This window comes from Helicoverpa zea, chromosome 19, assembly GCF_022581195.2.
Source record: "Helicoverpa zea isolate HzStark_Cry1AcR chromosome 19, ilHelZeax1.1, whole genome shotgun sequence".
NCBI lineage: Eukaryota > Metazoa > Arthropoda > Insecta > Lepidoptera > Noctuidae > Helicoverpa > Helicoverpa zea.
In genome coordinates, this window is record NC_061470.1 from 4,367,550 (window position 1) to 4,390,957 (window position 23,408).

General features: G+C 38.3%; 1 protein-coding gene across 1 annotated transcript in view; it reads left to right on the top strand.

The window, feature by feature from the left end:
* LOC124639901 (unconventional myosin-XVIIIa) overlaps positions 1-23,408 on the top strand; it is a 260,942-nt gene that overhangs the window by 39,433 nt on the left and 198,101 nt on the right. Inside the window, exons 2-4 of the mRNA XM_047177413.1 lie at positions 7,569-7,751; positions 16,210-17,424; positions 19,967-20,104. Of these exons, the coding sequence (XP_047033369.1) occupies positions 7,581-7,751; positions 16,210-17,424; positions 19,967-20,104 (1,524 nt within the window). The 5' untranslated portion in view covers positions 7,569-7,580. The remainder of the gene's footprint in view (positions 1-7,568; positions 7,752-16,209; positions 17,425-19,966; positions 20,105-23,408) is intronic.

Genomic DNA, 23,408 nt, shown 5'->3' on the forward strand with positions numbered 1-23,408 from the left:
AACTTCGTCGTTCTCATCAAACCAGTCTTGCTTGCGTTTATTTTTTAGCCCTATGGTGTTAATGGCTACGTCAAGAATGGACGACGATAAAGCGTTCCAGTCTGCATCAATATCACCGGTATTTTGATGAGAGTGTATATCACATGCCAGCGTTTCAGCGTATTTGCGTCGGGGTCCCGGATGTTTGAGTTTCTCAATGTTTATGTTCTGAGGCTTTTTCCTGCTAGCCCTGAATGGTCGCCGAAGGCAAAGACGCAGTTTGGTGACAATTAGTCTATGGTCCGTCCAGCAATGAGCACCGCGCATAACACGAGTGACTAGGACCTGAGAGATGTCTCGCTGCCTCGTGATGGCATAGTCAATGAGGTGCCAGTGCTTAGAACGTGGGTGCATCCACGTAGTTTTGTGCTTAGCAGCAAGGCGAAACATGGTGTTTGTGATTGCAAGTTGGAATTGAGCACATAAACTAAGCAGCAACTGGCCATTAGAGTTGATGTTGCCTACCCCATGTCTACCCAAAACTTTAGGCCACGCTTCATAATCTTGACCAACTCTAGCATTGAAGTCCCCTAACAAGAGAATCTTTTCTCTGTTCGGTATTTTATGGAGACATTGTGTAAGTTCTTCATAAAATTTATCCTTGATGTCGTCAGAACTACCTAGCGTCGGTGCATAGACACTGATAACATTAAGGAAATTGTCACCGTCTAAGTGAAGGCGCAATGTGGTTATACGGTCCGAGATGTGGATTGGACATTCTTGAAGTGTCTTCACAAGATTATTCTTGATCACAAAACCAACTCCCGACCTTCTTGGTTCTGTTGCAGCAGTGCCCTTCCAGTAGAAAGTGTAGCCACCGCCATGCTCGACTAGCTCGCCCTCATCGGCAAGGTGGGTTTCGCTTACAGCAGCTATATCAATGTTGTAGCGGCGGAGTTCTCGAGCAACTATGGCTGTTTTCCGTTCTGGGCAGGCGTTTGTCTCGCGGTCGAGAAGGGTGCGAACATTCCATGCACCAAAAGTCAGTAAAGGTGTTTTACGTTTATTACTGTTGTTGTGTCGACCACGAATAAAAAGATGCGGAAGCAGCCGTGGTTACTGCTATCCAAAGAGTGTTTGGGGTGAGCATTTTTTTAGGGCACCTTTTCTAGCCCCCTCCCAGGCTGAGCAAGGAAAGCAGTGCTCCCCTAAAAAGGGCTGCTTTGTCGCTCTGGGTGCTGCCGGATTCCCTCTGTCCCCCCAGCTCAAAGAGAAAACGACCACGGCATGTACTCACACCCCCAGAGCCGCTAGTGTGCAGGTCTCAGACAAAGCTCAGGTTGCATCAGCCCGAACCTCTCTACCTCAACCTATCGCCACTAGTCTTCGCCAAATCGGGGTCCATTATACGGAAGCAGTCAGATGCGCAGGATATATTACAGTGCTCAAACATACGCGCAAACGCAAGAGCACTCTCTCGTCTAACATCCCTTTATCCGATGGAACGGTGAACCGCTACGATCGGAGAGTTGTTAGATGCAGCAGTTTGACATACGATAACACGATCCCTATCGCTGCCTCTAGGCCTTCCTGCGATGCCTCGGTGTCTTGCCACCAGTGGTGGTCTGCTATTTAGCCAAGACACAATTTCGGGGGATTTCCGATCAGGCTTGGGAGATGTTGTTACCAAGCGCCGGCGCCGACGGTAGCCGCCGCACTACTGACGGCGCTCGCCGCCGTGCGACACTGTGGCGCCCTCCAGCGGACACGCCAGGTACTGTGGAGAGCCTGCTGGCGCACACGTCCGGCGCCGGCGGTGACACAGCCTTACTTTATAATTTATTTACACGAGTCTCGCGTGTTATTTTATTTACATAACGCTGCTTACTAAAGTTTTTACGTTAGCATTACGTTAATTGTGTCGTGTGACCTATTTCACTAAACAGTAAAAAATAATGGTTATTTAAGTGTTTTATGAACCTACAACAAACGTCGTGTCGCTTACCATGTTATTGATAACACCGTAGATAAAACTTGCTTTTAGATCACGCATCGAGTCGTTTGAACATTACCTACTTACCATCATTGGATACGTACCTTCTCTAGGCCAAAGCCTGCCGGGGCTGCAGGATTGTTCGAAGGAATTACCGCAGCCCCGTTACACAAAGGGCTCCAAAAGTAACATGGATGGGTTGGTCATGAGTGTGACAAGCCACAGCGGAAGGGATCGTAAGATGATGACAAATGAGAAGTAGTTCTTCAGGACAGGAGTGAAACCGCAGTAGGGAGCTAGTGTAAAACGATAACGGTACTTTGGCTTTGATATTTTGAATAGCTTGAAACAGGCCGTTAACCTATTCGCCTACAAACAATTAATGGTTAATTTGAAGTAATAAATGTCGTTGATACTTGATAAGGTACAGTTTATTGGATAGCTTTGATAATAATATTGGTGTACGGAGTGGAAGCACGAAATAAGTAGGTAGGTAAGTATTTTTTTTGTGATGTAACGTCAAATTGTTCCAAGAAACCTAGATAGTTTTCAGGTAATCTGCAATTTACCTTTGAAACTCATTATGCGGGCGGAAAAACAAGAGAATTGGAAGTGGTTATAAATACAGTTTTCGAAATTACCTTCTCGAAATATTCAACGCTATTTAACTATAAGTTCTATTTGAAAGTAGGAATTCTGTCGCAGAACTTTCAGTAAGTTTGAAAGAGACTGAACAATGTTTGAGCAGTCCTTCACAATTTTAAGTATTGATGTTTCGGTATTCCACAATTTGACTCATGCTTGGCTGTTTAGAACTTCTCTCTTATCGGGGTCAGATAGAGCAGTCGCTCCTTGTAAAGCACTGGTACTCAGCTGCATTCGGTTAGACTGGAAGCCGACCCCAACATAGTTGGGAAAAAGGCTTGGAGGATGAAGATGATGATAATGAAGGTCCCTACCGCCTTCTGCATAGAGGTTTAGTGAGTTAAAGTGTGACATACAAACAAACACCTGCCTTAATGAGGAAGCAACTCATTACGATTTACAAAATATTTGTTAAAGACATAATTGCACAGGTGCACTGATTAGATAAAGTTATTTGTGTTCGACTAATGACGATATGTTGCACGAAATTTTTGTGGTTGGTTAAAACTTCTCCGTCTGAGTCTAACAGAATTTCTTAGGCCACAGATTTCTAAATTATATGAGCTTTAGCGAGGTAGAGTCTGTCATGTGTATGAATGGTGTAGAAAACATTTGTCGGTCATTCAGTAATTTCTGTCGTAAAAATCGTTTAACTTATTCATCTCTAAAAAACGCAGATTACCGATTTCTAGATTAGCAAGACAGTTGAGGTTATCGTACCTAAACCTAAAGTGCATTATGTATGCTGTAGTATTTTCTCCACTTTCTCAGCTTTTAGGATTCCTAAACTGTTGTTGTTCTGTACCTTGGCTACAAATGAAGGGCTTCGTGTGTAGATAATTACAATAAGCTTTCATTTTTAATTGCCTAAAGTATAGCGGTTATTGTCAAAATAAGTAACATGATTTTTATCGTTTAATTGAACACTTATTCTACTACTACAAATGGGAAAGTGAGTCGGTTTGTGACTCTTACTTCCTGAAATGGCTGAATGGATTGAGTTAAAATTTGATCCTTTTATCCGGGAGCGGGACGCAGTTTTTTAAGTCTAATAGAAAGTCGGATCCATATACCATACTCTCTCGTTTATTTAGAGCAGTATTGCCATGTAAGAACAAGGTTATCTTACCTTTCCCGTCTTCAAAAGCGCAACAAAGTATCAAGAACATTGCCAGCTGTAAATAAATCTAAATGCGCACGCGTCAATCAATTTTATGGGTCGGCTGCCGCGAAGGCAAAGATATTGTGGTTCGGATATCCAGTGCACTTCAAGTAAATCAAAGGGACGGGATGTGAGGTTTGCCACTGATAAGATAGGAAACAGAGACTGAGCTGAAAGAAATATACCTACTACAGTTGTTGTTAAGAAGAATTACGTAAACAGAATAGATAGGGAAAAAAGTCGTCTCAATTGGCTCGGCTGTCTGCAGTAATCAGTGAATAATAGAAAAAAAATGCCGTGCCCGAATTTCAGGTCTGTTATAAATGGAATATTTTTTTCAATATACAGCGGTAGTTAAGACCATCTTTTCCATAGTGCTCTCCAACATAAAGATGTCGCTGGAACCAAGACACTATCCGTCTTACCACAAAAACTTTTAAACGTCAGTTTAAGCCTTGTCTAAAAAAATGACAAATTATGACGTTGACATATGGTTCATTTTGCAGCCACAAAATTTTTAGACAACTGTAAACCAGGCGTTAAAGTTTTTGTAGTAAGGCCATAAGGCTACAGGGTTGATATAGGCACAGAATAAATTATATCCTCAACTTCACACCATACATTTTCCATAACGCATAATTCTTCAACGTACTTCAAAACCATCACCAATTCGAATTGACCCCTTGAAACCCAATCTGTTCTACAGTGTCTCTCCATGTCATATCTACTCAATGGCAAGGCGGGTTGCATGATATATTGTTGTATGGAACTGACAGTTCTGTTAAACCAAGTGTTGGAGTATGAGTGTGATTGTATGAGCGTGTGCCGATGATGACTTTCGAACACTATGTACTCTTCAGCTTTGGGGGAGTTTTGGTTCCACGGTACCTACTTTGGTTTTTTGATAATACTTTTTAAGGTGTCGATTCGACTGTCAACTCTACAGTCTTTCTCTGTGTGAGAGAAGCCTGAGCTTGGCAGTGGGACTATAAAATGGCTGATGATGACACCATAATGTAAAAAACTGTTTACCTAGTAAATATAAATGATGGTGTCGATTCAAGTTGAAAAAAATAGGTACCTACTGCAAAAAATCCTATCGCCTGGTACTCATTATTTATTACAGCGCGGTGTTATGTATGAGATATAACCAGGCCCGCCGCTAGCTGCTTGTTCGCCCGCGTGCAAAACCGATTATGCCGCCCTACCACTACATATTATACTGGGTTTTGTCAAAAAGTATATAAGGGGGGGGGGGTCCAGGGGGTCCGGACCCAATTCATATCCATTTTACTAGTCCAACAGAAAAAAATATGTACATGCACCGCTCTGATTGCAGAAAACGCACTTACTTTTGGATACATAAATATTGCAATAGGTACATAACATGTTTTATTTACTTGAAATGCTCTAAGTCTTAGAGTAACCTAAGAAGTCCTGGGTTAGCCCATAAGCAGACTAAGCAATTGCTTAGGGCATCAATGCAGTGCAATCATTACCCAAGTGGCCCCTATGTATTGAAAATTTGTGATTAATGGGTAGGTAGCAACATAATGTATATCAAAGTGCTTAGAACAGATTATGGGTAACTTAAAGTAACGAACTTAAATATCTATAGCAATGTTTAATTTCAGTTAAATATGTTATTAATGGTTTTGGTGGGTTTCCCGTTGAAAAAGTCAACGCATGAGAGACATACTGCATATGTAAGGAAGTGCGAGCGAAGCGAGCGCGAAATTTTTTTAGTCTAAGGACACAAAACCAATAAAAACCACTGTAAATTATCAAAGCAAAGTCCAAAAGTAAGATATGCACAGAAATGTAGTGCAAATGTACATGAAGCCGCGAGCGAAGCGAGCGCGATTTTTTCCTTAGAGTTTTCATGAAGTAAACATATCATAATAAGCCAAAGTGAACAAAAAGCTATAACGGACGTGCGCGAAAAATGATTTTTCGGAATTGAATGCCTCAACAATTAAACAAAGATAAATTGCGATCAGTGCCGGTTTTAACTTTACCAGCGCCCAGGGCGAGATTTCTACGGTGCCCTCCAACTGCAATTCAAACCCATACGACAAACAGAGACGTATGTAGTTACCGATTGCGCGAGCGAAGCGAGCGCGAATATTTTTTTTTATAGTTAACAAGTCGAAGCAAAAACTACGTAAAATGTAGCCCAATCGTACATAAGTTATTGCTGGTTGGTGAATGCAAAAACACTGGAGTATGTGTTCTGATTGCGAAATTTTTTGTTATATTTTAGAACTCAAAACAAAAATTACTTAAAATTTTGCCCAAACGTACATAACTCTTTGTTGATGATGGCGCCTATGTATTAAAATTTTGGGACTTAAAGTAGTACCGTAAATATGAAAGTTCATATGGAAACTAGAAGTTACTTTCTTATTAATAAAAGAACTTAAAAACGACGCTCCCTTTTTGCTAGGGTAGATTAAAAAATCTTGAAAAATAAAAACAACTGTAAAGTGAAAGTTTTTGAGTTTTGGGACATAAAAGTAGTGTTTCTTCGAGTATTTCTCAAATTTAACGCGGAATTAAACACAAATTCGCTTCGGCGCCCCTGAGCCCGCGGCGCCCGGGTTATTCGCACAAGCTGCACCATAGGTTAAGATGGCCCTGATGCTATCCATTCATTTGGATACAGTTCTTGTAAGTTGCAATCTTTGATGAAATTTAAAACAAAAATAGGAGTAACATTCTGATCAAGGATTGGTAGGGGGCGCCTGCGGCGCCCTTTATATCCGGCGCCCTGAGCCGTCGCAAAAGCGCGAATTTTTTTGGGGACAAAGGATGAACCCGTCAAAATTGATAGAATTTATCTGAAATTTTATTGCCAATCTACTCATCTATTTTTAGTAAAAATATTTTTGTTATGTAATTATGGTTTAATTTTGCCGTATGGGTTAATTTTGCCGCCCCCTAAATAGTGCCGCCCAGGGCATTTGCCCCCCCTGCTCGCTCCCCCCACGCTACGCTAATGGTTGATCTTAAATCGTTTTTAATAATTTTTAATTTTGAAAATGATCAACAGATGTAACTGAAACCGGCAGTGTAAGTAATATTCTTAGCGCTATTGCTGTGTTCGGAAATATTGAAATCAAATAATTGGTAAAAAGATATTGTATTTTTTTTATATTACGTGATAGTTCGCTCGATTTGCCGCCCCCTAGGACGTGCCGCCCGCGTGCGGTGCACGCCTTGCACGCCCGCTTACGGCGGGCCTGGATATAACCGATGAAGATTTATATAAAAGCTCACATTCAACGAATAAATTAAGAACTAGGTTCTTTGGCAACGACAATGTTTTTATAATATCCAGAGCAATGAACTTGGTTGCACTGTCCAAATGATTGCTATTGCGGTTACGCGTTACACAATCACGATGATATTCTGGTCCTTTGGCCCGGAAAAATGATAGACAAGCAATGAACAAATACACATAACTACATGATAGTAATACATAATAAAACATCTAAGGCGTTAAATCTGCCGTCATACAAAATGTGCATAAAGGTAAATAGCTAATACTAATTGGTCGCTTAGTTCTAAGTGCTAACACAACTGGTAGACTACTTTAATACCCACAGGAACTAGGAATATCTACTAATCACCCAAATGTCGACTTTAGTAGAATCGAACTCGGGATCTTCAGTTCGGCAGGCCAGGATGGTGGCCATTGCGCTAAAGGGCTCATCAAAAATCTTTCCACTCCTAGTAATGAGTTAGGAGTTAAACAATTACTTACCATTTCTTTTCTCTTTTTTCCAGAGCCAAGCCGCCATGTTCAACTTCATGAAAAAGACCGCGGTGTTGACTGGCGGCGACGTCGGGGCTGGAGAGGAGAGGGACGGGGAGAAAGAGAGGCGGAAACGAGAGAAGAAGGAGAGGAAAGAGAGGGAGAAGCGGGAGAGGATAGCGGCCGGACTTGAGGAGCCGCTGAGGCTTGAGGAGGTGAGTTTGAGAGAATAAAATAAACTAACTATTTCATGTAGTGAAGTCTAGGAAAGTCTACGTGTATTAGTCAATTGATTTTAAGATATCTAATTTCTGAGTGGTTTAAGTTTGTTCTTAATTTAATAAGACATTCACGTATAACATCTATTATTCAAAAAGCGTAGACACCTTCTTAATTCTTTTCACTTTTGTTTCATTATTTTCATTTGTTTTGTGTTGCTAGAGAGATGATATTCAGCAAAGTAATTCCTTGCAAATGAAATTCGAAACGAATGAACTTTCCAACATGTTAAATAAATCGTATCTGGAAGAAAAACAAACAAAGTCATCAGTTTATGTAACTAACAGCTTCAGAAAGTGGCAACCATCATTCTCAGATCACATCGCTTTGAGAACATTTTCACATCATCACGGTAATAGCAGCCATATCATAATATGTATACGCAATTATAATTAAAAAGTAATAAACCGGTCTGTAGAAAGTCACACGACTTCTGTATACAAACATACAAACGTAAGTGGACTTCAATGTCATGCTTTGGAAAACGCATATTTATGTTGCAAGAGCACTTACTATCAATTTATTTGGTAAAAGTTTATTTTTGCCTAAATACTCTTTTATCGGGATTCGTGGAATAGTTCTTACGGGATGCGAAATATAGATTGGTCCTTTACGTTATTTTTCGCATTGGCGTGACGTTGAATTCAGAAAATATAACTGCGATACTTCTTAACAGTTTTTATATAATGCAAAGGTATATGCTAGCTCTTAGATATAACCACTGCTAATTTTTGACATAATGTCTTAATTACAATATACATATAATTGTTTCAGTGTAATTTGTCTTTAACTCACACTCATTTTGTTATTTTGTTTATCATTTTCAGCGTTGAGTGGTGATTAAAAAGTAATCCTCTATTAGTAACTGATGAAAGTCCAGCATTATTGGGTATCTCCAAACCTGCCGATAAAATATATCCCCATATAAAAACAGTTATCGTTTACAATAAATATGTCTATCTACAGACCTAATTCTGTTGGCTGTGGTAATGGTCGTTCAGCTTTATATCAATTCGTGAACAAGATCTTCCGGTTTTTAGGCAACTGTGTTGAACGGTATTTTAATAAAATTGTGCGTCAGTGTTTTTTCCTACGCATTTCTCTTCTCTCTACACATCGCTCCGTATATTATTTTTATATGTTTCGTTTTGTTCGGCATCTAAGCCTCATTCAGTGTGTTGCATGTCTTTAGTTGTTCCTGTAAGATCAGGTGGATTATTAAGCAAAATATTTTTCAAAATCATTTCTATAGCTATAGAAGTACAGATTATTATCTCACAGATTTTACTACACTCTCTCTACACATCGCTCCGTTATTAATTTATTTTTTTCGCATCAAAGTGTCATTAAGTAAGCTGCATAACTTTCAATCTTTCTGAAAGATAAGCCTTTTTTTCTATACACTAGTTTTTTTCAAAATATGTTCAACAGTCACAGATTATTGTATTTTTAACAAACACGTCGGCTTTGTAATTGAACCACTTGTTTTATTTTTGGTTCTCCAATTGTCAAGGTTTGTTGTCTACACATAATTAGAACAGCAGTACAGTTATTAATTCGTCTTCTTTGCCCTGACTTTGATGGGTCAATTCTTTTGTTTCCGTTTATAATTAGAGTTGTTGTCTTGGTCTAATTATAGTCTCATATCTTCATCATCTTAAGGATTGTGTAAAAGTCGTCTATGTACGTACATCTTTTTAAATGCTGTAGTAGGTTTACGGGGATTATTGATTTTGAATTAGCATTCACCAGCGGTTTCATTTGCGTCCCGTTAAAGTTCTTACTCATGCCCAGATGAAAAATAGTCCAAAGAATTGTTAAAATCGGATCAGTAGTTTTTTTGAGTTTAGTGTGTCCAAAGAAACTATAGAGGCATGATATAACCACCGATTTATCGTAGAACCCAAGTCTTAATAAAGCTTAAATCCATCAATTTGTCAATTTTTCAAACGGTGTAAGACAACCGGTAAATGTTTTTGCTCCACTCCTAGAAAATACACTAAAAACTGTTAGTAATCTCGCCCGAACAGGTCTTTCTAGATTAACTTTTTATGCTGTCTCGTAATTTGATTTCTTTTGTTTTTAATTTATTTCCTTGTTCTAATAGATAAATGTCTCTATTGCTTTGATTGACTTTTACTTTCAGCATTATTTTAGTTTTTGTAAACAATTTGGTCCTTTTTTGTATGGAAGGACCATTTCGAAGCTTGACTCAAGACATCAAACGAAACATCCTTTCTCTTCACTTTTAATATAACAATAATTTATGGTAATACATACAATAAACGTCTGTGTAAGTAGACAGAGCACAAGACCACCCAGAAACATCCTATTGATATAATGAAGTACGTAATAAATGATTTAGTAGCGCACACATTTACTCACCATCTTCTTCTTGCGCATTCACGTGATCAAGATAAATGGATGATCAAAATAAACAAATATGTGCTGGTATTTGTTGTATGCGATTGTTAAGCACGACTGTGAAATGTCAAAGATTTCCATGACTTCATTTAAGGCTTGGCTCATATTATTTGATATTATTCTTGCTATCCTATTTAAGGATCACTATTGGAACTCGTACACTGAATTATCACATTTGATATCTTTCTCCAAATTAAGGTTTAGGTTTTCGTTGAAACGTACGTAGTGGTAATGAGAGATCTGTTCTAATCATCATCATTATCATTAGGATCTTTGCTATGTACAAGCCTCTTTTCGTATAAAGAAGTTTCAACCACCACATTTGTTCAAGGCGGATTGGAGATTCCAGTCTTTTAAGCCCCGGTTTTAAGTGTCTTTCACTCCATTGTGATAGTAACAATAAATCGCGTCCCTGGAAGTTTTGAGTTACTCAATACAGCATTTATTTTTACAATTATTTTTATAATAGCAGCATTCCTGCTTTAAACACTTTTTTGCGATAATCATGCTGTCAGAATCATGATTCAAACATCTCGATTACAGAATTAAGCTACTAAATCAGCAATCCGGACCCAGCCTTAATAAAGTTCGGATCTTTCCAAAGCCTCTCAGAGGTTGTGTCGCAATAGGTCAAAAGTGCGAGGCTGCTATGGCGTTCACTTGTTCTTTGCTCTGTACCTCAATCCAAATTATATTTGGACCTATTAAATGTACGATTTGTATTATTATCCATAGCTTATTTGTTTTTGATGAGGCCATTAAATGATCCAGTCGATTTTGTAGTACCGTTTGTTGAATGAATGGATGTACTCGTAACATGTTCTCGTTCCGTGTAGTGAATGGAGCAATCGATGTCTAGTGGATATTACATTGTAGCTGCTATTCCACAATTCGTAAGCTTTCTTGCTGTCATTTGCCTGCACGAACTTGCAACATTTGAATAGAACTTTGCTTGCTTTTATTGTGGTTCTCTTGTTATCTTTCATCTCACGTAATGCCATGTTTTTCATCTTGTCCCTTAAACACTTTAGCTTATCTTGCTTCTGAAGTGTCGTTATCTTCATCATCATGTAGGTACTTCACGAATACATACTTATTTCAGTTTTATACAATTATGTTATCAACTTTTTTAAATTTCGAGAGTTATTTTTGGTGGCTACATTTTCCACTTTTGACGGCACAATGACTTCTTCCATACTATCTTACACTTCTAAATTCAAGATAAATATTTCAGACACCTATCCACTTTACAATGCAGACTTAATACAACTGGCACAGAATGAATGGCATCTCATTCATATTAACCTAGACTAGCATACTCATCAATGAAAACATTTCGAATACAATAAACGTCAATCAATTTAATGAGAATCGATTGTTGGATATAATTGATGATATCACCGATACTTTCAACAGGCTTATCGATATTGATACCTTTTATAGATTTGATGAGTTAGTTATTAGTTTTGTTTAGATCGATATTTTGTCGATTGTTTGAGATGATAATAGGTAGGAAGCCCTCAAAACTTTAGAAACAATAGAAATACTTCGACGCCTAATCAATGTTCTTTTATATATGTATGTTTTTATGTTTTGTATATAGTATTTTAAGTTTGTAAATATAGTGTACATATTCTTATTTAAATGTAATAGAAACAACAGTATAATACACATGAATAGCGTGATTTGATGATTTCTGGGCATGACTATTCGTAATCGTTTAGTAACGTAGAGTACTGTAGTGAAATTTTTTTGTCGATATTTGGCGTCTACTACAATTGAACTTGAAATCATCATCATCTTCCTGCCCTGTTCCCAAGTCATTTGGGGTCGGCGACAATTGAACTTGAAATGAAATCAGAAATTCTCTTTGAAATGTTAAGTCAAGAATTTCATAGTTCCTCTTGATAAACATACTTTAAATCAATAGGCATAAAAATAATACTTAAGTAACCAGAACCGTCCAATCATTCGCCACTAAAAGTACAGTTTTATCGGTCGAACAAACACTTAGAATGTCTTTATTTGTTGAACTTGGTTTGTAAAGGATTAGTACGTTTGTTCTAGGTGCGTATGAGTACATAACGTAGTAGAATTCCATTTTATGTATATGTTTTACGCCAACACTTTTGGAAATAAATGGTATAAAGGGTCCTTTTTTTTAACGACGTCAAAAATCATCAAATGAAAATCCCGCTGAGGTAGTGTCAGACTCTTACTGACTAAAAACCGTCGTGTTCCGTCGTAGGCCTTTTATGTACCAGGGCCGCGGTAACTTTCGAAAAATCCCGCAGCCCCGGCAGGATATGATAAAGGGTCAAGGGTCCTAGGATTGTATTTACTTTACTCTGATTAGGTACTAATAATCTTGTTAAAGGGTTTGACAAACGGAGATATACAAGATATTGATCATAATTTTAGATAAATCTACAGGAATGGGCCATATTCTATTGAGCTAGAGTAACTGCAACACTGAATGCGCAGATAAGTTCCCCTTCGATTTATTTGAAAACTACGCCGCTACTAAACTAACAGAATAAATAAACAATAATGTCGGACGTCGGAAACCCATTCTACAAGTAACACAGGACAAACATCTTGATCTAATTTATTGAATAAAGTGATCTTCGGAAACCCATTGTCCAAACAACGAGGGGACTTTTCCCCACTTCGAGAGTATTTTGACGGCGAACCGAAAAAAACATAGGAAAATAAATTCTCACTCGATTCCGAAGAATGAATTGAACGTTTTAAACAAGCACACAATTTGCAGCTTCACCTGTGAAAATAAGTGAGAGCCGATTAAAGATTTGGTTATGAATTTCTAGAGATACTTATCAGATTAATATGCAATCAATGTGGTATTGTGTAATGCATCGGAATTGACTAAATTGTACATATCATGTTCATCAATAGGGAAATGATATACACCAATTTTCACAATATTTTTGTAACAAACCGTAGTTCATTCATACCAACGATTGAATCATCTACAAAGCAGAGCTTTCAGAAAGGTGTTTTTTTTTTTTTGTAGATTTTGCTACAATGCATGCAAGAAGTAATATTCATTGATCCTCAACTTAGTATTGATTGTAAGTTTTCATATATGTATGCAAATTATATCAGTTCTGTAGACACCAGTTTATATCCATTCACTGTTGTACACAGCCGTTTTAAAAACCTTCCTTTACCTTCCGTTGTAAATGAATCTAAAGTACTTTTTTAAATTACATTGTCCGTTGTTTACCCAAGTATACAAGACGGTCACTTCACATCTAACGGTACTATGAGATTCATCTTCAAGTTTCCATCTACATTATATGGGCGTTCCGCTTGCTGGGCTCATGCAGACGGAACGAGACGAATTTAATTAGGGTGGGAAGTATTGAAAATGGAGGAACTAAGTGGACTACTTTTGTTAATGCTGATGGTTTATGACCCGTGAAGGATGAAGTAGGATGGTGGGTGATAGGGATGAATGAAACACTCATACATGTTGCTCTAGGTACTAGTGTCAAACAATTAGAAGTAGGATAAATCAGTAATGATGAGAGAAATAAGATAGGACATTTTAGGCAACAGAACTGTGAAGAAAGGTATGTTTTTGTAGAAACAAAGGTGTGGTCACAAATCGCGTTTTCAATATGAGATTCATGTCATGAAATGTGTTGAATATGTAAACAAATTGAACTTATCGCGAAAACAAATCGTGTTTTCCTAATAAATTTCACGCTCGACGAATAAGAAGAAATTGACGTCAATGACAATATAAATCATCGATAACAATCAGACAGGCTGATAACGAATGCACTCAACACGCAACTTTCCGAAAGTGCTACTAGCCATTCGTTAGCCAAGTATTTGGATGGGACCCAAATTCTCAGGCAGACACTGGCTAGACAGCCGACAGTTAGTAGGAACGTAGAAAAACAAAAGAACCATTGGAACCCACAAAAGAAAAACAAAACACAACCGTTACGTTCAACCTCTGACCGATAACTACATGCTAAGAAAATTGTTTGTCAATACCAATTATTGTTGATTTATCCAAATAATGTTTTGTGTTAATATTTCTGTAAACATAGCTATTGTTACTTGGTTAGATACATTTGTTCTATTCATTAGTTTTGTAGTTGTCCATTGAAATGGACGCGGAAATACCGATCACGATCGAAGCTACCGGTTTGAAGATGATAGGATTTGCTTTAACAACTTTGGTAATTGATATTTTTAGTTTCCGTGTGTCTGTGAATGCGTGTATATGCTTTTATTTCTGTTTAATCTTAACAGCATTAACCTGTTTCTTTTCAAAGAGATTCTTTTACTGATCTTCACAGAATGCATGTCAACTTGTATAACAAAATTACCTAGGTACTAGTAATCTACTAGTTGTAACTTAGGGATTACTTGTTTTATTGTTCGTATACTTACCATTTACCATGATTCCTAATGTGCTGTGGCATACCTATTTTATTTTAATTGAAAGGAATAACAAACAGTTTCATAACATATACCATAGCTTTCCCTTTGTGGTAAACATTATTTACTATTCTCCGACAAACGTGTTGTTTAAAACTTTATTTATAAGGTCGAGTGATGTTTAAATTAAATTCATTAAATTAATTAACTAAATGCGCGTTAGGTACTTTACTCTTGGAGTTCCCTCATTTACAGAAAACGGTACTAAAGAAGGAAGTCATTGAATGGCTCAATTTATGAATAGCAAAGTTTTTTCTCTTTGGGTTTTTTGAGGTCGTGAACTGCAAATTGTATAATTGATTGACTATTTTTTTCCTGTACATTATATCTCGATCTGTACGATATATTTTTTATTGTGTTTCTGTTTGCAATTCCACTTATTTCAATGCAACAAAATCTAGTCTCTGTTACTCAAAAAATGTGTAACTCCAAATTAAACCCGACAAGTAGAAAAACAATTCTATCCCCTTTCATCATAATTTTTCTTCATACATAAGCAATTCCGGAAAGAGCGATTCAAAAACAAAAGTAATTCGCTTCTCATATCCAAAAGATGTAATAGTATTACAATATAATGCTGACTTTGTCTTTCACTGTGAGCCTTGTTCAGCTCTAACAGACCGCGTCTGACGGTCTGATGGACTCGTGTCTGATCTGGCACAATTATCGCGCCGTTAGAAAGATTCTAATCAATAGCAGCCTTGATAGGTTGTACGATTTCATCCAATTATGTTAGGAATTGTTGTTCTGTTGTGTTGAGTATTTTTGATCCAGTTAATTGTTGTCGTTTATATACCTAATTATTGTAAGCAATATTTCGATCAAGTCATCTGAATAAATTTTCTTGTTTTACGAGTATCAAGATATTAATCTTGCCTACTTCACGGCATAGTCTTGTTAAAACGTTACACTATTGATATACTGTGTAAATTGTATATACTCGTATAAGGACACGTCAAGTTCTTTTTTAATTAATCCAGTAGAACCTGTTTTCTGTTATACTTTCGTTGGGAATTATTCATGAGCCGCCCCGAGGAATGCCGCTTCCAAATTGCACCAACCCGTCGGGTTTTTGACCGATCACAATACTTCAACAAGACTTGTCGCCGCGAAATTGAGAGTCATCGGTCATTTCGCAAAACTTTATCCTTTCACAACAAATTATACCCTTGTCACGACGTAACAGGGATCAACTTCGCTTGCACTTTCTCCTTAACCAACATCAACATTATTTCCTCAAGTGTCAGCTGTTTGACAAATTACTACGTTCACTATTTTGTTCACTTCATCAGTTTCCCATTTGCAGGTGACTTGCGCATTTAAAGCGATTAGATTAAGCTGAACGATACTACTATTCTAATATCCTGCCATGGCTGTTCCATTAGATTTACTAGTTTTATTAACTGTTACATTTAACCTTCATGCCCACTGAGCCGTATCGAACAGATTTTACCACAACAATTCACTAAAATCTACTTTTATCGTTCACAGGTACGGCGATCGCTGAAATTGCGGGGCAGACGCAAGGAAAAGGAGAAACTGCCGTCGGGCATAACAGCTGACTACACCGCCTCGCTGTTCGCCCACCTGGAACAAGATTCGAATTATTCCAATTACCCGCTTATACCTACCTCGGGGTCTAACTCCAATCTGAGCGACGAAAATAACCACCTGTCGCCCGGGTACCCTACAACTCATACCTGGAGCAAGAAGGAAGGAGTCCTACAATCCGATAGTTCTGAGACATCACTAAATTCATTAAATAATCCGAATAATGCCAATACCAGCCCTAGACAACCGCCAAATCTACCTCCTATACCACCGCGTCCTCCAAAGCGTGGGATCCTAAAGGGTCCACGTCTCAGCAACACTAGTTCAAATTCCGTAGAAAACAATGTCCAAAGCACCGATGCTGTTGATCACGTCAATGGTCAGGACACAAATCTCCTGGCTAGAAATACTCAGCAGAATGAAATGATAACGTGTGGTATTCCGGCTTCGAAGAGCACCTCGTCCAGCGATGATATGCAGCACGTGCAGAACTTTACCAAAAAAGTGATTCATAGCCCTGTGGAGACGCAGTACAAAAACTATAAGAATAATTCAAATAACCCTTCGATAACGACCCAGGATGTTGATGAGGTACCAAAGACGAATGGGAACAGCTATATTGGAGTTACGTCGACGTCTCCGAGCGCTGATTCTCTCACTGACACTACAACGAACTCTTCATTCGCTACTCCGCCGTTCTCTACCTCACCAGTTGGCGAGTCGCAAGGGTTCCACAGATGGTCAAAGACTAGCAACTTTGATGATGTTTATTTACCACTGCCATCGTTAACTCCTGTTCGATTGCCGAAGGCACGATACCTTACGATCCAAAGGCAGAAGGCTCCAAGAAATGATTTCGGCTTCAGTCTTCGCAGAGCTATGGTTCAAGAGAGGGTCTTCATTGGAGACATAAATGGACATGATAGTAATATGCTCCTGAATGGTGACAATAAGTGCAATAGCATGGGGATGGTCAGCAAGTTGACGTTCAAGGCTGTTATTCTGGCAGAACCTGGATCCTACCCGGGGGCTAGTGAGACTGGACTGTTACCTGGTGATAGACTCTTGGAAGTGAATGGTGTTAACGTTGAAGAGAAAAGCAGAGAAGAGGTCATTGACCTTATCAAGAGCAGTCAAGACTCTGTCACTATTAAGGTGAGTTTCAAATTGTCTATTAGAGTCAATATAACTTATTATGAACACGTTTTGAGTACTTGGTGAAATTGTATGACTCGTTTCAAATATCAAGCGTTGCATCGCATTACAAATCGATTACTTATCGGCATTATCGATGCATAAAGATAAATTAGTTTCGGAGAAGCGAAGAATTGTGTTTGTAAGATTGGGAACGTGTATTTTTGCATGTAGGCTAAAATTCGTCAAAGATATGAATGCATTCACAAGAGTAGATAGTCTTAGTTAATTTAAAAGTTGGTTTAAAATTGTATCTTTGATAGCTGAAAGCATTACTAATCTTTTAGTACTGCTATTGATTTTCGTTATACTAAGTAAATAATACTCGTCGAATTATTTGTTGCAGACTGCAAGCTAGTTTATAGCATCTTTGTAGTTTTTTTCAAATGTAATAGTCAATTCATTTGGTGCAATGTCCTAGTACAACAGCTCAAGCGACTTAGACGACAATATGTACACGTAAAAATGGCTATAGTTGGTATTTCAGAACGTGGTGGAAACCGCGGGAGATACTATTTAGAAATAACCAGCTATGTGGCTTAACCCTATTCTCCTTGAGGAAAACAAGCATAATAAACTACTGAATATTTCATTCAACAATTTGCAGTTAACATAACTTTTGCCCAACTAATCACGTTTGTTAACAACGGGACTTTATTTAATTTTATTACTCAAACTACTAGTTGCTTCTGGTTTAGACAAAAAACTAGGAAACAAGATCATAATAATGATTTTCAAACGGCTTTTAGACCGTTACGAACAGTAAAGCAATTTCTGTTTATAAATAGTTTAGTAGACAATCGTGACTCGAGAATCTGTTACGTTTTGATCTGTAGTAATCTTCACTAATATTGCTATATAAAATGTTTGTTCGTTTGTTTACGTAACTTTGAATGAGCTTATCTTTGGAACTACCTACTGCACACATTTGAAAAATATTTTCAGTATTAGATAGGTACACACACTGAGGCAGGCTATAAATTTATCCGGGTGCGCGGAGTAATGCCTACGGGATACGAGTGAAACCGTTGGCAGAAGTTAGTTATAAAATTATGCCACAGTTAATGTAACTGTCTGGTCTGTTATACTTGTTAGATAAAATGAAGAAATATAACAACTTAAACTAGCAAACAAAATGTGTGTCGATCTGTTACTCAATAACTCAGAAATAGCTGCACCAATTGTTAACGATTTTGCACACGCAAAAGGCGGTACGGTTATGTATGATATATCGATGTTTTTGTACCGGGAAGTAAAGCAGGTTTAATGAGTTAATAAATGCTGTTACAAGAAGCAATTGAGATAATTTTAAGATAACTTAAATAGATTAATTAATAGAGAATTTCCGGCTATCGATTTCAAGTTAAGTAATTTTGTTCAATAATATTAAGTTACAGCAGTTACCTACGTTACACCTACTCGTGTGTTTGTATCTGCAACACATTTCATTTGCATAGTCTTACCTTTCCATGATATGCCCTTCAAACTGCTGCCAAAAATCAAATTCAAAAGAGTCCCGAATGATGTAACTTACTATCAGGTTCAAGGAGGTACTTTTAAAATAAATTCATTGACAGTTAAAAACGAAATCGAAATAAACAAAACGGTGACCGCTTCCTAGTTCGGTATTTAAACTTTTTAAAATAAACGATACCTACTAAAATAAATTCATTTACACCTGAGCAAAGGCGTTGCACCAAACATCCTATCAGACCAAAGAGTTTTCAACAATGACTTGTAAAGTTGTAACTATTAGTAACCAGTGCCCTGGCTCCCATCATACAACACGTTCGCTTAACTTTCTCCCTCACACCGGGTGTTTACAAGAAAAACCACTTTCAAGCTCGATTTGTGTACATTACTATTACACTTGAACTACTCTATTTAGGTCTGTAAGTAACACTGGCTGTATGATTGACATACCTTTGCTTGATGACTCATTTGCAGTAGCAATGGGTGTTTTGCGTTCAACTGTTTCTGTTTTTGAATTTAGAATCATCTGTGCTCTTTTGTTTTAGTGTAGTTTGATAAATAGATAGCTGGGACCGGGTTATAGCGTGTCACAAAAGGTTTAGATGTTAGGAGAAGAGAGAGCTATTATGTCAGGATAGTTTGGTTTTCGATTTCTTTAGAAATATCCTTACTAAAACTCATTTACCTGGCCTTTTTGTCAACTATGTTGGGGTCGGCTCCCAGTCTAAGCAGATGCAACTTACTACTAGCCTATCTTACCTTCTCCGCCCAGTTACCCGGGCAATCCCTTGAAAATAACGGTTGTCAGAGTTTCTGGCCTCTGACTACTGCCAAAGATGTACATGACCGCTGAGAACCACAATTTAACTTAACTTCCGAAACACGGACGAACTCGTGAATGACATAAATGGTTTGCCATCCACGAACCTACCTACCCAAGCGCTGCTTAAGCATAATATGATCATTTGACCCGTTTGTTTCTTAACCACAAGCTCTTCCATTCTTACTAAAGTTTACTCTTGCTATCCAGGTGCAACCCATAGCTGAGCTGTGTGAGCTGTCGCGAAGGAAAGCAGTGGACGGCGGTGGTGATGTCGAGCTGTCTGACAGCAACGTGAGGGGGGGCACTCTTAGCAGGTCCGGTAGTCGGCGGTTCACTAATTCTCAGGTATGTACTTAGAATGTTTATGATCTAGGACTAGCGACCCACTATGTCTTCGCACGGGATAAGAGTATTTCCACACTATTTAGTGTATGTTATGATACATATAGGTAAACCTTCATCTTTAATCACTCTTATCTATTCAAGAAACCGCTTGAACATTGGTTGCGTAGTTTTGAAGATTTAAGCGTACAAAGGGACATAGGGATATAGGGACAGAAAAGCGACTTTGTTTTTATACTGTGTAGTGAAGATGTAGCAGGTGGTGGCCTAGTGGGTAAAGGACCAACCTCTCAAGTATGAGGGCGCGGGTTCGATCCCAGGTCAGGCATGTACCAATGCAACTTTTCTAAGTTTGTATGTACTTTCTAAGTATATCTTAGACACCATGGACTTTGTTTCGGATGGCACGTTAAACTGTAGGTCCCGGCTGTCATTGAACATCCTTGGCAGTCGTTACGGGTAGTCAGAAGCCATTAAGTCTGACACCAGTCTAACCAAGGGGTATCGGGTTGCCCGGGTAACTGGGTTGAGGAGGTCAGATAGGCAGTCGCTTCTTGTAAAGCACTGGTACTCAGCTGAATCCGGTTAGACTAGAAGCCGACCCCAACATGATTGGGAAAAGGCTCGGAGGATGATGAGTGAAGATGTAGCAGCAATGTACTCGGTGTTCTAATAGACAACATTTAAATAATGTATAAATAGTCTGTCAAGTAATTCAGCACAATGATTTGCAATTATCTGTGACTCGTATTTTATTGGAATTTCTCAAACAATGTGTATTGTTATTCTATTATTGTTACCTGCCTATATAGATGTTATTGTATTCTTCTTCTACGTTAGATTATTCAATTAGATGCATAATCATAATTTTCTTTATGCATAGTATCATTGCTTTGTTTTTGTCATTACATATTGTTATAGACATGTTAGAAAAGCTGAGAATATAGTGATTTTTAACTTGACGTTTCCTCTTTATCAATATCGGAAACTTAAAATATGACAGTCTTCAAAATGACATTATATCCTCCAATCGAATTCGTGAGTGACAGTTCTTATTAAGTTTCCTACAGCTAAAAATATTACGTAAACCGAATTAATTAACTGTATGAGTATATTGTCTACAAGCAATTTAGAAGTAGTTACATAATGTATAAGTGTCATAAAAAAGAACAGTTTACAGGTGTCTGTCGTAATCGTTATTAATTAGTATATTGTTGTTACAAAACGACAGGTTTTTTTGTTGTTTACGTGTTGTCATGCGATATTGTGTGTTTCACACTTTATTCTGTTTAGCAACAAAAACGTGCCTGTATTAGGTATGAGGAATTAATTTAACAGATTTTCTACTTGATATGTACTTGATATGAGACGGTCGTGGTGGCCTGGTGGGCAAAGAACCAACCTCTCGAGTATGAGGGCGCGGGTTCGATTCCAGGTCAGGCAAGTACCAATGCAACTTTTCTAAGTTTGTATGTACTTTCTAAGTATATCTTAGACACCAATGACTGCGTTTCGGATGGCACGTTAAACTGTAGGTCCCGGCTGTCATAGAACATCCTTGGCAGTCGTTATGGGTAGTCAGAAGCCAGTAAGTCTGACACCAGTCTAACCAAGGGGTATTGGGTTGCCCGGGTAACTGGGTTGAGGAGGTCAGGCAGGGCAGTCGCTCCTTGTAAAGCACTAGTACTCAGCTACATCCGGTTAGACTGGAAGCCGACCCCAACATAGTTTGGGAAAAAGGCTCGGAGGATGATGATTTTCTACTTGATATCAAAAAAGGGTTTTTTATACCTTGGTTTCAGCTTTTTACGCTACAAGTTAAGACTGTGTTTGCTGTAGGCAAAGTGTTGTTGACTGAAATAATTCTAATGAAACAGTTTTTTTCTAAACGTTTCATTTTTGCTCGTCCTGAAACACATACTTACTAGGCTAATCTGCATTTGACATTTCTCCAAACTTCGCTCAAAACAGTGGAATCAACCCTTCCCGCGCAAACTTGTCGGTTTCCATTCCTACGGAACTTTGCGTGCTCATCACCCGTCTACAGCCTGCACTAATTTTACTAGCACTGCAGCTTAGCACCCTGTCTTATATACTCATAATTATACATATATATGCTCAGCATATATGTGTTTTAAGCCGTCGACACACTTTGTCCCGCGACTCCGCACGTGCTCAAACTATGCTCTCGTGTCAAACGGTTACAAAGAGAAGCTCATTCAACGTTGTCTTTGTAACGTGTTGTAAGACTGTTTCCAGCCTTAGAGAACTCGCAGGCTGCAAACTTTTGGTCGGCCGATAATTTGTTTGGGCACATGAATCTGTATGAAGATGAATGGTAGTACTAACGTGCGTAACATTACAAAGATCAGGTATTTTGCTGTATCAGATTGATGGGAAACTTTGATAGGATAACAGACTATCTTAAAAAAAAAAAAATTGTCAGCCATCGAGTCAACTGCCGGCCGACTGTTTAGTCGATATTGGGCAAATACCTGATCGTTGTTACGTGTGTACTTCCATCCATCTTCCTACTAATCTATGAGTCCAAACACACTATCGGCCGACTAAAAATTTGTCGTGTGCGTTCTCCTAATCTTATTGGACAACGGCGTCTAATGTAAAGTGACAAGCTCGTGCCTTTCATTAGTCAGAGGTAGTGTCACCTTACTAGGGCTACAGTTACAAAGTTACAATATCGGCTAACATCGAACATTTAGGTCGCGTTCATGGGAATAGAAACGCTTCTTTCATTTTGTAAATGTATGTATACGGCTTTAGAGGTCTGAAGGTTTTTTGATACAGTTGACAGTCCTGTCAGACAGTACAAAAAAATGCTATTTTCGCTTGAAAATTATACTTACGATTGCTCAAGGTTAATTAATACAAGGTTAATACGTATATAGCTTGACAATGTGAGTGTAATATTTGAAAAAAGATACGCTCCTAAAAGATACACTGAACTGAACTGCATTTTTGCGTCTAAAATTGGAATTCTTACATCCATTGACGTCTTCAGTTTGGTCACTGACGTTTACAGCCTATAAGCGTCGATAACATTCAAAAGTAAAACAATATAAAATTGGTTTTGGTGCATTGGTATTCTTCAATACTCAGTGCAGTGTGTATTGTGCAGTCTAAAGCTGGGTACTCACTTAGCAGTGTAGCACGTAACGTATCAGATACGGTATCAAGCGAGTACGTAGGCACGAGTCGGCTTCAAGCCGCTCGCGCGTGGAGCGCTGTAAGCTCGCAGTGACTCGCCGAGTGGCGGTTTCACTGCGAACACAAAGGCGGCTCGCAGTGT